Here is a 15,893-nt window from a genome sequence, read left to right on the forward strand (position 1 = left end):
GAACATGGCTCTCCCTGCCGTCTGCAGAGGTGGATTTAGGGCAGCACGACTGGTCCTGCTGCACTGGATGCCGAGCCTGGGGGGTGCTGTAAGGTGTCACAACTATGACACAGTGAAATGAGCAGAATGGAAGGCAAGAGGTGGGGTGGGGGCAAATTTTGGCATTTTAATTTTCGGCTCTGAAATTTGAAAGACCGAAGTCTGCCCCTGTCCTCTGAAATGGAATGGGAAGCTGCACACAAGAGGGCCTTTTCAGGCTACTTACACACTACAGTTTAGTATACATTCCTGGCACGGTGTGTGCTGGGTTGTTTTAGCATTGTACACACAACGTCAATCCCAATCCAGACATGATCCTGTTTTTTTTCAATGAGTTAATATGGTGAATTCCTTCCATGGTCTCCTGAACTGATCTGTTGGTCAGATCCTTCTCTAGAGTAATCCATCAACACCATCACACCATTGCCCTCCCTACCCAATTTTGTGCGGTTTCCAGTCCCCCAGAGTCTCCTTCCTCACTTAGGGATGTGCAGTAATCTGTATCACACACATCGGAATGAAACTCATGTAGAACTTTGCATACAAAGTGGAATAATTTCTATAGAAAGGATGAGTCAGTTCTATACAGAAGAAATGTGTTAATACTGAGCATTCGTAACCCAGTTAGTTTCCTGGCAGCAGTGCATAAGTTACAATATATTTTCAGTTATAAGCCTGCTCAGGCGTTCACAAGGTGTTTTAGGCTCATATTGCTGAGAGAGAGGGATGTTTCATGCTGCAGTTTTTGTGTGGTGGCTGGATTTGGTTGCAGGAGGTGTCTCAAAAGGCATCACAAACTAGAAGCTGAGTTGCATCAAGAAGGCCAGAGCAGGGCTACGTAGCAAAGTCAATCCATCCATGAGGTCAGATAGGCCAAGGGCAAGGCTACAAGCCTGTGGGGAAAAGAGAGGGAGCAGGGCAGGTAGTGTTATGTATGTCCCTGAGTGCCCCCTGCTCTGAGCTTGAGTTCGCATAACAATGGCCAAAGTGAATATAAATCAGACTCTTTCCCCTGCCCCCCCCCCCGTCTGTTCAATAAAGCCATTAAGGTGAATCACTGCCTTGGGTCTTGCTTGAACCCACAGATACGGTACTTCACTGGTGACAAGTTGCCTCGGCTGAGCTGAATCTCCGCTGAGGACTTGCTGCTTCAGCTGGCTGGAATAACTGACCATAGCCACAAGGCCGGACCTCATGGCCACGCAGGGCCACATTGGGGAATTTGACCCCACAGTCCCAGGAAAATGTGACTCCTACGCCACATGGCTTGAGTTTTTCCTCACAGCCAATTGGGTGACCAACTTCAAACTGAAGTAGACCATGCTATGCAGTGTGTGTGTGTGTGTGTGTGTGTGTGTGTGTGTGTACCTGTCCCATTTGAGATTGTCCAGGTTCTATGGGCCCTGGCCAAGCTGAGTGAGATGCTGTGCAACACAATAATGGAGAAGCTGTGCACACACTTTGTTCCCCAGCCTTCAGAGATAGCCTGCCACACCTTCTATAAATGAGACCAGGCCTCAGGTGAAACCATTGGGGCCTTTGTCGCGGCCTTGCAGTAGGCCACCCACTACTGCAACTTCAGCAATCTGGAGATAATGCTCCATGACCATCTCATGTGTGGCCTGAGGGACAAGAAACTACAGTGGCGCCTTTTTGCCAGGAAGGACCTGATGTTTCAGATTGTCTTAGACAAGGCCTTCACAGCGGAGATAGCTGACAGGATGACAAGAGAGATTCGCCAAACAGAAGGCCAAGGCTATGAACTCAGAGGAGATTGTGGTCAGTGAGGAGGTCCTGAGACTGCGCCTCAGCTCGTCCAAGTGTTTTGGCCAACTGAAAAGTGCCAGGGGTATTTGCACCAGTTGCAGAGGCCCACATGAATGCCAGTAAAGTTGTTTCCGTGATGCCCAGTACTGGGCATGTGGGAAGAATGGGGTGGGGTGGGGTGGTGGGAGTCCTGAGGCAGAGTTTGTGGGCCATCTTCAAGAGGTCTTCCGCCATTTACAAGATGCCGGCCTAAAGGTGAAGAAATAAAAGTGCCAAGGAACCCAAGTTTCTCTGGTTCCTGATTGATGCTGATGGCATCCACCCCACACCAGCAAAGGATGAGGCCACCGCCACATGCCAAGCAAGAATTGCAGTCCTTCCTGGGCCTGTTGAACTTCTATCATTCCTTTCTTCCGCATAAGGCAGCAAATGTGGAGCTGCTACACCAGCTCTTGGACAAGAGAGTTCCTTGGATCTGTGGCCCACTCAGGACACTGCTTTCAATGCTGTCAAAAACCTGCTCCCCTCTGACAGCATTCTTACCCATTTCAATGAGACTAAGCCAGCCTGTTGTGCTTGCCTGTGACACCTCCCATAAGGGATCAGGGCAGTCCTCAGCCACTAACTGCCAGATGGGGGGAGGAGAGGCCCCCATTGCATTCTACTCCAGGACCTCGTCGTCAACGGAATGCAATTACACCCAGATCAACAAGGAGGCCCTGGCTGTTGTGGTGGTATTAATAAGTTCCATCCACAATTGTGACTGACCACAAGCCTCTGCTGGGCCTCTTTGCTCTTGATCATCAGATGCCCCAGATCCTGTCCCCAAGGATGCTGAGGTGGTCCATCTGTCTCAATGCATATGACTATGGGGTGCACCACCGTCCCAGAAAGAGCCTGGGCCACACAGATGCCCTAAGCCATCTGCCATTGCCGGGCATTAAAGCTGACCTGTCCCCAGCCCACAGCGTAATGCTTCTGGAGACTCTGCCTCAGCCCCCACTCTGTGCCACAGACGCTGCCGTGCACTTGGCGACGGATCACACCCTCTCCGGCGTGTGTGGAGGGAGTGGCCAGTGGGTCACCTCGATGCAGAATTCTCCCCATTCATCTTCTGGTGTCATGGTCTGGGCTGAGGAGGAGGAGTGGTGGAGACCGCCTTCCCATCCTGACCCTTCCTGGGAGGAGGAAGAGGAAAGTAATGCAAAATAGATTAATCTGTTCCAGACTTTTAAAAACCACCCCTTAATCAGCAATTTAACATGAATTTTACTCTCTAACAAGACCATTGATCCATAAAATGGAAGCAATAAACCAGGCATGTCCAACTTCAAATAGGCTGCAATCTACTACCCAGTATAAAAACCTGGCAGTGATCTACCCACTGTCATTGGAGGAACGAGGAGTGCGTCCAGGGTGCATGTGTGTTAGTTGCTAACTGGACATGGGAGGGGGAGTTTAAGGGGGGGGAAGCAAAGGGAGGCAAAAGTTCTCTCTCTGAGGAGCCAGTTGACTTCTCTCTCTCTCCCCTCCCCAAGCCAGAACTTTCTCTCCCCCCCCAAGCAGCTCTCTCCCCCCCCCCAAATCCTGTCCACGTCGTCCCGCACCCTGTGAGGAGAAGCAGCAGCTGTCAGTGCTGGGACCTGGAGCACTGGCTGCGGGTGACACTTGGAACCGGAGGAGGGCAGTGGCAGCGGGAGCCACCGGGGGTGGTTGCTGCTGCAGTGGCAGCGGTGGAGGAACGCAGCGCTGGGGAGGGGCATCAACCCCTTGCTTGCTGCCCGGCCTGGCCTTCCCTCACTCAGCCCTGGGGCTGGCCTGGGACAAGGCACCACTGGGCATCCTTTCCCTTGCCCTGACAGGACGCAGTGAGCAGGGCAGAGGGCAGCCGAAAGGGCAACGAGGGGAAGCTTTCAATTCTCGGGCGGCGTGAGCGAGGGGGGTGGTTTCTGTTCTTCCTTGGCCTGACCGTTACAACTGCTGGTTACAACCACCGACATGTGGCACTCAAATTGGAAGTGTGGCCCTCAAAATAGAGCATGCTTCTGAAAAAAGTTTGCAAACCTGAACACTTCCAGGTTTGTAGCGTTCAGGTTCCAAGTTGTTTGACTACAAAGCAAAAAGGAGGACACATTCACTGACTTCTATGTTTAACTAGGGATTTATGAGGATTCTCATTTTAAATACCGCTATAAATCTGGCCCGTCTTACCCATTGAGGCTAGTGGTGTGGGGCGCATGGGCTCCAAGTTCTGGAGGGCGCCAGGCGAGTCCGGGGAACACTGAACAAGCGCGCTGAGTGAGCTAGGGAGCGTGCCCGGTTCCACCGAGCGCCGGCTTGGTTTTTTCCCTTTTAGCCTGCAGGCGCTGGATTCTGCGGGGCAATAGAAGGCTAAAAGGGAAAAAACCAAGCCGCCGTTTGTCGGGAGTGGCACACGCGCCCTTGCTCACTCGGCGCAGGCCCGCTCACTTGGTGTGCTGCTTGCCATGGCCACCACGGCACGAAGTGGCCAGCTGAGCCAGGAGGCACTGCGTCCAGCCTCTGCCTCTTCCCTGCCAGAGGAGCCGCCCTCCAGCCACTGCCCGCCTCCTCCAGCCATAAAAAAAGGTCAACTCTGGGAAGTGGGGGTTGCCAGAGGGATCTTTGCACCACGGCGCCGGATATGCTTAAGACAGCCCTGCTATAAATATAAACAAATATAAACAAATATAAACAAATACCTCATGGTCTGTCACTTTCAGATTTAAAGAGGGTCATGATTCAAGTGGGTTTCTTCAACTGTGTGTGTGTGGGAGAGATCTGCCAGCAGCTCTCTCTTTCCCATTTCTTATGGGCCTCTTCTCGGTGTGTGGATTTGGTTGGGAAGGTGGCGCCACGACCCTCCCAGTCTCCCAGTGGGTAGGAGAGAGTGGGGTGGAGATTTGTAAACCTCAGCTGCCTGACAGGACGACACTTCCCTTTTCTTCCCTCAGGAGGTGGGGAGTGAAAATTGGAAAGTTGCCCCCCCTTTCTTGGGCAAAGCCAGGAGATCCAACAAGAGCTGCCCACACCCACCAGTCAAGGAAAGGGGGGAACCACTCAAGCACAGACCCAGGAAGCATTTATTATGAGGAGGGGGAGGGGGAAGCATTGCTCCGACTGAGGACAGGGAAGAGGAGGCAGAGGAGGGGCAGCTAAGGCAGCTGGCTCATGTCCTCCGCTGCTGCCACTTGCTGCCTTTGCTGCCCCCCCCCAACATTTGACCAAATTCTAAATTTCCCCACAGACTCAAATTTCAACACTGTAAAAGACGACCTATCCCGGGGAAACCAGACGTATGGCAACCCTACGAAAAGAGGAAGTATTTCTTCACCTAGCACATGCTTAGCCTACGGAATCCACTTCCTCGAAAGGCAGTGATGGCCACCAACTCACAAGAGGAGGAAGTCACATTCACAGAGGATAATGCTATCCATGAGCGGATGGAAATTTAGCAGGCTTTTACTTCTTCCCATGCTTGCCAGTTATGCTATTGTGCCTTTGCACTAATTGGCTAGAACACTGAAAGGCAGGCGCTTTCTGGGCAATTAGGGCAAATGCCCTGAGCATCTTCCCCCTCTTATCACCCCATGTGAAAGTGTTTATGACTTATCCCCCCCCCCGCTTTCCCCCACTAAATGGAAGCTGTAATATCCGAGAAGGGATTAAGCAGGGCAAGGCAGCCCACCTCAGATGATATGCAGATTTTGATATATCATTAAAATGGATGGGAGCGGCCCTGCGGATGTTTTAGTGATGTCAAATGTGCTCATTGGGGCAGAAGGGAAATGGAGTCCAGCAACATCTGGAGGGCAACTGTTTCCCCATCCCTGGTCTCCTAGCCCAGTGAAAGTTCTGAGATTGATAGTTTATGGTCTTTGGGAGATGGGGAATGGTGGCTGAACTAGGAGAAGGATAATCATTTGTGAAATCGCAAGAACAGAGTCTTGAGTTACTGCAGGGCAGCAAGAAGGTATTAATGACCTATTTTGTTTGCATTATTTTACAATCTTATTTTATCGTTACACACTGCAGCTTAGCGTGCACTCCCCACTTTGAGAATTTCATACTAAATATGTAAGAATGGTATATCAAATAGATGGTGGCTCTTGCACTGTGTTTTGTGGCTTCTGTGGTCATCTGTGCACACAGAGTCAAGCAAATCAATTGCAGATGCTGGTTTGCAAAAGAAAAACATGCTTCCCTCACCCACCCAAGCCAACTGTGGCCTGTGCAGCCACAGAGGAGGCACTGACCCCGCCAGCTTCCTTGGGAATGTTTCTCTTTCGGGTCTGAGCTCTCAGTAGCTCTTGGCCTCACTATGCTGAAGACAGAGGACCTTGTTTTCCCAGTGGGATGAGCTCAGTAAGATAGAGGAGGTGGAGGGGCTTGAAAGGAAGCCTGGGAAATCTGGCCTGTATTTTATTAATAACTAGCTGGCCCTGCCACGCGTTGCTGTGGCTCATCCCTGTGATTTCCCCCACCCTGTGCAGACCCATGCCGTATCACGCCTCCTTCTCCCCCCACCTTGTGACTGGTCCCACCGTGTCACAGCTCATCCCTGTGACTGGTCCCACTGTGTCCTGACCATCCATCACTACACCCCCTACTTCCATTTGGTGAGGCACTCCTCAGTGGGCTGCTGGTGACATACTTTTTAAAAACATTCAAATGCAACTCACTGTTTTCTGCAAATCTGGTATGTCAAAAAAGAGTACATTATTTTTTTAAAAAAGCACCATGTTAGTGCACATGTGCACAGTGTTGCAAAGCAACACAATTCCGTGTGTTATTTTCACTAATATATACATTTTCATTTACACTTTACTATGCTGTGTGAATTTTCATCCACTACATGGCTGGAAAACTGCATTGCAAAATTAAGAGAAGTATGAATTTCAAAAGCTAGCTTTGCTTCTGCCTGTGTATTGTTTCAGAAAGTGCAAATTAGGCACGAGGGGAGACAGTGGGATGGACATGGGTAATAAGGTTAGATTTGCAATGTTGGAAAAATTAAGCATGTTCACCTTTGATTGTGAACATTTCATTTCTTCCACATCCCTACTTAGCAACAACAGATGTGAAGGTTCTATGTTCAAAAACTCAGTTGTGTAGATAACATCTGGCAGTGTACCAGGGTATCTTGCTGGACCCCAACCCACCCACTTCTAGGTTTGTTGATTTATTTAATTTATTTATTGGATTTATATACTGCCCTATACCCGGAGGTCTCAGGATGGTTCACAGAACAAAATAAAAATATAAAACCACAATATATATATTATCAAATATATATTTATCAAAATAAAAACAACAGCCCAATAACCCCCTACATTTTTAAAAAGGGCATAGGATGTCAATCAAATCAACCAAAGGCCTGGTGAAAAAAAGAACATTTTTGCCTGGCGCCTAAAGTATTGAATTCTCTCTTGCTGTCTTCTTTTGCCATTTTATCAGCACTTTGATTCAAATTTGGCTGGGTTGTTAAGCCAGGGGGGGGGGGGAATTGCAGGGATTTTTCGACTTACAAATTTTTAGATGGGGTTGCTTCGACTTACAAATTATTCCGTTTCCAATGCATTCCTATGGGAAATCGCATTTCCAATGGCATTTTTCGACTTATGAATTTTTCGACTTACGAAGGTGCCTTCGGAACCAATTAAATTCGTAAGTCGAAGCACCACTGTATAATCATTCTGTCCCCCTAGATGTGAAAGGGCTTGGCTCCCATAGCCCCTGTCAGACAATGTGTGTGTGTGTGTATGTGCGCGCGTGTGCAGGGCCAAAGTGGGGTGTGTGTGTGTTTGTCTCCCAGCTATTGCTGTATTTCAGCTGCAAACTGATACATGGATGAATATTTCCTTCCCTTCCCTACCCCACAGAAGGATTGGAGGGAATCAAGGAGGCCAGGGGCTGGAACAAAGAAATACACACTGCCCTTTCCTCTTTGCTAGAATGGATTGGAGGAAAAGCAGCAGTAAGATTTGCTCCAGCAAGGCTGGGCAAAGCCTCATAATGTGGACTATGGTCCCGTTCCATCCACAACATTGAGTTGGATGAAATGCATGGAAATAAAGCATTCATTACAGAATAGGCCTGGAGTCCCAGAAAGCAAAAGTGTTGTCAACCGTGAGCTGGAGATTCACAGAGAGAACAGTCTTTTCACTAGCAGGTCAACCTTTCCCAACCTGGTGCTGTCCAGATGTTTTGTTGGACTACAACTTCCATCAGCCATAGTCAGCACAGCCTTGAGATGAGAGAGCTGCAAATTCCCTTATGCTGCCCACTTGGGTACTCTTTCCAATGTGGAAACAGAGGCATTTTTAGGAGTGGGGGGCCCACTCTTAAGGAGCTGTCCATGGGACTATACATTAATTGTGACAACTCCTTTAAGAAAAAGCAGGTAAAATGTACATAAGGGAAGAGACCTCATGCATTATGGATTCAACGGATCCTAGTGAGTGAAGTCCAAAGGGTAGACTGAGCATGAGGGATATCAGTGGCTCCTACAATAGGAATGAGAAACCTGCGGCTCTTCTGATCCTGCAGATCTCCAAATTCCATCAGCCTCAGCCATGCAAGGAAAACCAAGGGGATTATAGGAATTTTAGTCCAGCAGCATCTGAAGAGTTACACATTCTCCATCTTTGATTTATGTATACCGGTACTCTTCCTTCAAAGTACACTCTTAGCTACTAGGCTTCACCACTTCTTTCATATGCAAATGCAAAATTTACATTGAATAGCTTCTGTAATTTGTCTCACATTAACATTCCCATAGTGCAAATGCCATAAAGATGCATATTAAACATACTATGTGGGAAAAAATCATTGTCCCTTCCTGTATAAGCCTTGGGAGGTCTAGGGCAGGGAAGAGGTGGTCAGAACCTGGAAGCTTTTATGATTCTATTCAGAGCAGAGGCTCCGAATGATTATTTTTCCCCCAGGGTAAAAACCAAAGAGGGTCAGCCCTCAAGTGTTTTTGCAAATGTTCACATCCTCAGATAGTATGGGCAAGGGGAAAATGCACAAAGGACAACTGTAGAAGCAAGTAGTTTAATACATACAAATCTCCATTAAAAGGGAGAATAATGTTTAAAAAACACCCCCCCCCCCCCCGTTAGTGTTTCCACAGACAAGATTCTGTTCGGGAAAGGATAGTAGGATTGAATAGTCAAGACCGTACCCTTTGGTGTGTGTGTGTGTGTGTGTGTGTGTGTGTGTGTGTGTGAGAGAGAGAGAGAGAGAGAGAGAGAGAGAGAGAGAGAGAGAGAGAGATTGCAACAGTTCACTTCTGCCTCTAGAATCCTTCCAATGACTGACCCAGTGTTTTCCTACACTAGATTCACTTTGTACAACAAAATGTATTGCCAGCTTCATATATTTTTAAAGGTCATTGATTCCTCCACAGAATCCTTGCAATTGCAATTTAGTGAGGGTGCTGAAAAGTCTATTGAAAGATCTCCAAGGCCTCACCCAGTGCTAAAATGCCCAGCTACAGCCTATCCTGAAACTGTCACTACTTACAGCGGTGTCATGAAGTGATGGGGGAACGGGGAGGGGTGGCCACTAAGCATGGGCTTGATGCATTTGGATGTGGGAGCAGGGAGTGGATTGACTGTTTCCAGAAGTGAGGACAAACAATAGTTCTTAAGAGAAATGAAAGTAGTAGGGTAGAGCCATTTTGTGTGTGCATGTTGTACACAAACACACAAACATGCCATTCTTTTGCCCCAGTGTTGTCTCCAATTAAACAAGGTTTTTGAAGTTCTACAAAATCCTGCAAAACCTCTGAACAGTGGGAAGAACGCTCACAGTAAAGGCAATAATCCTACGAAACATTGCCACCCAAAACTCTCTTGGGGGGGGCGGGGATGATAAAATTTTTCTGCTCTCTTTGCCCTTCATTTGCTTGCAGTAGCTTGTGATAAGTGCTTGAAGCAGAGGTGGGATGGCCCCCACTCTCCAGAGGCAGAAGAATACACTTAAGCACCATGTAGCTGTCTCCTCTTGAAAGCAGCCAAGGGCTCAAGAGAAGAGAGAGATATAAGCAAGTACAAGAAAACCAGACACAGGGAACAGAGAGCCAGTGAGGTTCTGCATGGCATCACAGAACATGCACACAAGTGTTCCAGTGGTTCCATGCTATTGCTGGAGGAGAGCAGCACTCCAGCTCCATTCACACAAAACAAAACAAAACGAACAAGCATAGGCACCAGCCTAAATGCACACGTCACTGGCTTGGAGTGCGTGGACACAGGCCATAGACCTGTGTCAATGCAGATTTCAAAATTACAACTCAAGAAATACCTTGCAGCCAGGCAACTTACACACATCCACATCTACTGGCACTTGCACACAGAGGTTGTGTGTGCACACACATGCAATACTTCATTGTTACAACAAGCAGTGCAAGCACACATATGCTTCACAGGCGTCAAACCTACACACACTTATCTGGGAGTAAGTCTTATTCAGCTCAACTTGCTGTTGAATAGATGTGCACAGGCTTGCACTGTGATTTGACATTACCAAAAAAACAAAACAAAACCCACCACTCCCTTCAGTTTGCTTAGGTTCTTACCTGCACAGGAGGGTAAACCATAGTGGCTTACTATATACATGCACATGGGTGAAAGTATTTGTAATTTCACCCATCCTCTGCATGCTTTGCCATGTGCCTGGTATCTGCACCTTTCAGTGCTTAAATTTATAACTGCAGAAGGGCCAGGGCTAAAAATATCCTAAGGGCTCTGTTTGAGGTGGATGGACTTAGCTGGCTAGCTACCATCCAACTAAAGAAATCCCAATTCACATATTCTGATGAAATAGCCCTGAGTCAGATATGTCCTGATTTGTGCGTCAAGGTCTTTATGGGCAACATTTGACAGGGTGCACAACTGCCCATTAACAGACCCTTACACTGCAGTTCCCCACTCCCCACTCCATAAGCAATTCTTACATTTCTATGGGTTCTTGTTTAGAACCAGCAGCCATGTTAAACCAAGAATCAACACTCTTTAAAGTTTTGCTTGGTTTTTAGCCAGGAAAACGATTTTTAAAAAGAGTACCAGACAGGCTTATTTTATTCCTACAAAACGTTGTTCTGAGGAGGTGAAGGCAGCGAAGAGGAGGGTGCATTATTTAAAGCAATCTCCCACCCCCTCCAGCCTCTGGGCTGCATCACCTGTGCTTGAGGAGGGACATGATTCCCACGCCTGCATCTCATTCCCATTCATAAAAACACCCTCCTCATTCTCAATGGCATGTCCCTGCACATCATACTGGGTGAATCATGTTTCCACCTGCAGCAGCTGTAGGCAGGACACCCACCCACACCTGGCTCTTTCCTTGAAGGAATAGCCCTCACACACCTCTCTTCTTTTCACCCCTTCCTTAGCAATGCCCCCAGCCTCACAAACCCACCTCCCCCAAACCCACACATTTGTTCCCACACTACAGAAGAACTTTTGCAGAGGGGCTGGGAGTCAAGGGCCTCCTGTTGTCGACTGGTATTACAGGTTGGGAACGCATCCTGAGGGTGGCTGCATCTGTGTGCAAATCTAGCCTTCCAACACTCACATGCAGTGCTGGAGGAAAGAGGGCTCTTGATTCTGATGACTCAACGGGATGAAGCCAAGTCTGTCAAACCAGCCATCCATCCTACACACACTTCCCCGGGAGTAATTTAAACTGAACTCAGCAGGACTTACTTCTGAGTAGACATGCACCACACTGTTCCTAATGATCATAGAAGCAACTTTCCCCTCAATGCTGCCTTGGCACACCCCTTAAGCCTGTCTCCCTAGGCTGCAGTTTGTTTTAAATTGTTCTGAGCCATCCTGGAGGGGAAAATCCAGATGGAAGCCTCTTCTGCTAATTGTCATGGAATACAATCCAGTGGGAAACTGTTCTGCAATTTAAATAGACATCAAAAGAGGAGCCCTTATCCACATGCTGGCATGGGTTGCCCTTCAAATGAGGTACAAAATTTGAAACACCCAGTTCTCTGGCTTTTGCCCAGCCCCCTGTTCCGCCCCCCCCCCACCTCTGCCAACTACCAAGGCGACTGCAGCTGTTGATGCCCCTCCTATCCAAGCTGGACACAGGAAACTGCCTTATTTGGAATCTGACCACTGTTCATCTAGCTCAGTATTGTCTCCTAACTGGAAGTGGCTCACAGGGTTGCTCCCACCAAGCTACAGCCCTGGAAGAGGGGCACTGTATTTATTTCCAGCACGATTCCCCCCTTATAACTGCCCTGTGACTCTCTCCTCAATCTTAAGTCAGCAAGGCAAGGCTGCAATGATTTTTTTGCTCTTCTTTGCAAAAAAAAAAACCACTTTAAGAATGGGAGAGACTGAATGCACTCTGCTTAATAAGCCATGCTAAAAATAATATATATTTGTGTGTGTGTACGTGTATATACACACACATATGAATGTAAAGTGTGAGCATAGGATAGCACAGTTTCATACGACTCCCCCAACCTGAGAGCTCTATATGCATTTATGCACATCCTTCACCTCACCAAGGGTGGGGGTGGTGCAGTAATCATGAGGGATCATAAGTGATGGAGAGAGCACACAGCTTGGCTTTACTCTAGCCAACATGCACTCATACCAGCCACACATGCATCTCTGGATTTGACTAAATGACCTTTGGGGTCCCTTTCAATGCTACAATTCTATGATTCTGTGAAGGGAAGAATTGGCCTTTTCCTGGCTCAACTTGAAATGCACAGAAAACTTGCAAAACCAGTTTGAGCAGAGCCCAGAGCAGGAGACACACACACACACACACACACACACACACACACACACACACACACTTGCACTGCAGGCAGCAACAGAACTATCAAAGTGCCCTTGTTGTTCCAAAAATGTTTTGCATCTGTTTTCACCTCCAGTCACTCAAGGAAGCTCCTTGGCTGCTCTATGGCCATATTAGGACCAAGGCAAAGAGAACAAAGCAGATTTGAGTGACTGGTTGCTACTTCCTTGGAAAGGAGTGAATGCTTTGGGAAGGGGGAAGTCATAAAAGCATGCTCTGAGGTGCAGGACAGAAGGAACTCTGGGTGTACAAAACAGGCAGTGCACCTTTTAGTAAAGGAGCAGAACTGTACCAAAGCAAACTGTCACTTCAAGTCATTCAGTCTCTCTCTCTCTCTCTCCCCTCTCCTTCTCTCCCTCCCTCCCTCCCCCCCTCTCTCTCACACACACTAACAGAACGTTCTAATACTGTGCAGGTCTAGTGAACAAACGGACACCTCCACCTATGTCAAAGGGAGGTTGATTTGGCCACGAGGAGGTTAGCATCCCATGTACCACATCGCCTTTGTACCGCTCACTTAGGTCCAAGCCACTCCCCTTTCTTTCATCATTTACCCCATAGTTCCCTTCCTTGAGTTTTTTCATACAAATGTGGAATGTTCCTTCTTCATGAAAGGCGCAGTAGGATTGTCCTGCTTTTGGGTGCACCGTTCCAAGGAACTGGAACTACGGAGGGGAATCATGCAACGCTCTGAAGGCTTCCCCCGCCCCATCATCCCCCAGCAGCAGAGTACTCGCAGGAACTCCTTCCTCATGTCCTTGCTGCGGAGGGTGTAGATGAGAGGGTTGATGGCTGAATTGAGGGTAGCAAAGGCAAAGAAATATTTTGACTGGAAAAGGATGGGGCAAGACTTTATGGCACATGAAGCATCTATTGAGAGGATGATGAAGGCAGGGAGCCAGCAGATGATGAAGGCCCCCAGGACAAAAGTGACTGTCCTGAGCAAGGCTATAGTCTGGGAGCCAGCCATCTCCGCATGGCTGGAGCGGACGATGCGATAGATACGGACATAGAGGACCACAATGGAGAAGAGAATGGCGGTGAAGATGGTGACCACAAAGACAATGTAGTGTTTGGAGTAAAACGGTAGGACAGTGGAGCACTTGTGAAGGTCATGTATGCAGTTCCAGCCAAGGATGGGCAGCCCCCCAATGGCTGCCGCGATCACCCAGCAAGCGCCAATCAGAAGTACCATACGGCAGTTCTTGTCGCTACTGTAGACCTTCACCTTTGTGATGGCCACATGCCGCTCTATGGCAATGGCCAGCAGGCTGAAGACTGAGGCTGCCAAGGTAGCAAAGGCTGTGCCCTCTCGCACGAACCACAGCAGTGGGGTGAGGTGGAAAGTGGCTGGGCCTGAGAGTACAACGTTGGCTATGAAGGCTGAGCCAGCCAGCAGGTCTGAAAAGGCCAGGTTGCCAATGAAGATGAACATGGCCGAGTGGAACTTCTTGTTCCTCCAGACGGACATGAGCACCAGCAGGTTCTCCAGGATTATAAAGCAGCAAAGCACAATGATAGCAACAGAGCCGCTTGACAGTGAAGGGTCATCATCTTTCTCCAGCCTATCCTTGGTGAAGTTGTAGTGCTCCACAATCTTTTGCTTGTTGAAGTAGGAGTCGAAGGTGTTCCCCATGGCTCTCCAACAACAGGTTACACTTGTGCCCACTCTCGGACGTCTGTATTAGAGGGCATCAAGGCAAGACCACAGTGAGAATGTGTTCATTCCGAAGGGACTTGCAGAAGCCTGGGGTTGATGAAAACACATAAAATTAACAGGGTTAGGAGCTTAGAACAAAGAACAAGGAGTGTGGTGTTGGTGGTGGGAATGCAATGTGAAATATAGCCTTACCCTGTTAGAGAGGCATGTGTATCAGAAGTACTGTACTGTACTAGTCTTCAATGTCTTGGCCTTCCATTTACAGGGCCATGACCTGCAGGGAGTGTTTGGGTGTGAATTGACTGCAAGAGTGCAGTTTTCCTTTCTGTTTTCGTTTCCTTCCTCCCTTCTAAAAATGAAAGCAAAAGTCTTTAGCCCCCAGAGACAAAAAAACCCCCAGGTATTGCTGGATTCTAACTCCCACCAGCCCAAGCCAACATGGCCAATGGCCAGGGATGATAGGAGTTGTAGTCCAGCAACATCTGGAGGGCTGCAGATTCCCCCCTCCTGCTTCAACTTTTTACTAATGGAGATAGAAAAAAAGCGTCCTGGTTGCTAGCATTCCTTTTGCCTGTTGCATTATGGAACCGTTTTTGTTTTTTAAAATTGATATACTGCCATGTTGCACTAAATTTCATTTGCACTAGTGGGCATGGTGCCACACAACAGGGGGTGCCATTGGACATGTCACCATCCTTTACGCATGGACATGCTTCTGTTCCCCATTAAAATGGAAGTAAAGAACTGTATACAGTATAGGGACGTGGGTGGCGCTGTGGTCTAAACCACAGAGCCTAAGCCAGGGGTCAGCAACTGTTTTCAGCAGGGGGCCAGTCCACTGTCCCTCAGACCTTGTGGGGGGCCGGATTATATTTTTTGGGGGGAAATGAACAAATTCCTATGCCCCACAAATAACCCAGAGATACATTTTAAATAAAAGGACACATTCTACTCATGTAAAAACAGGCTGATTCCACCTAAGCATTAGGAAGAACTTTCTGACAGTAAGAGCTGTTCGGCAGTGGAATTTGCTGCCAAGGAGTGTGGTGGAGTCTCCTTCTTTGGAGGTCTTTAAGCAGAGGCTTGACAGGCATATGTCAAGAATGCTTTGATGGCGTTTCCTGCTTGGCATAGGGTTGGACTGGATGGCCCTTGTGGTCTCTTCCAACTCTATGATTCTATGACCTGGAAGCTGTGCGCTGGCTCCCTCGGCCAATAAAGCAAGATGAGCGCCGCAACCCCAGAGTCGTCCGCGACTGGACCCAATGTTCAGGGCTCCCTTTACCTTTACCTTTTAAAGAACTGTATGCCAGGATACCACTCCAAATTTAATCACATGGTATAACCTATGAAAACAGTGGGAAAATTACAGCACAAAACCGTGTGACAACCAAATAACAACCGGACATGTGTGCAATGGTGCACAGTCAGGCAATTGCAAATTTGTTTGTGCTATTTTCTGATTTTGCATAAATTGGAAGGATGAAAAAGAAATGAAAGCTATTGTAAGTAGATATGGGAAGGCCTGGAAAAAACCAGGAAAAATGGGGTGGGGCGGGGAATCCAGGTTTCCCCC

The 15,893-nt window shown here is 48.1% G+C and overlaps 1 protein-coding gene across 3 annotated transcripts in view; it reads right to left on the reverse strand.

Moving 5' to 3' along the window:
* Window positions 1–8,866: 8,866 nt before the first annotated feature.
* The window catches only part of S1PR2 (sphingosine-1-phosphate receptor 2), a 46,695-nt gene continuing 39,668 nt past the window's right edge, over window positions 8,867–15,893 (reverse strand). For all 3 annotated transcript variants that reach the window (XM_060269040.1, XM_060269038.1, XM_060269039.1), the window contains exon 3: window positions 8,867–14,404. In XM_060269040.1, coding sequence (XP_060125023.1) covers window positions 13,238–14,293 — 1,056 coding nt within the window. In that variant the 5' untranslated portion in view covers window positions 14,294–14,404 and the 3' untranslated portion in view covers window positions 8,867–13,237. The remainder of the gene's footprint in view (window positions 14,405–15,893) is intronic.

The sequence above is a fragment of the Zootoca vivipara genome, chromosome 16, assembly GCF_963506605.1.
Source record: "Zootoca vivipara chromosome 16, rZooViv1.1, whole genome shotgun sequence".
NCBI lineage: Eukaryota > Metazoa > Chordata > Lepidosauria > Squamata > Lacertidae > Zootoca > Zootoca vivipara.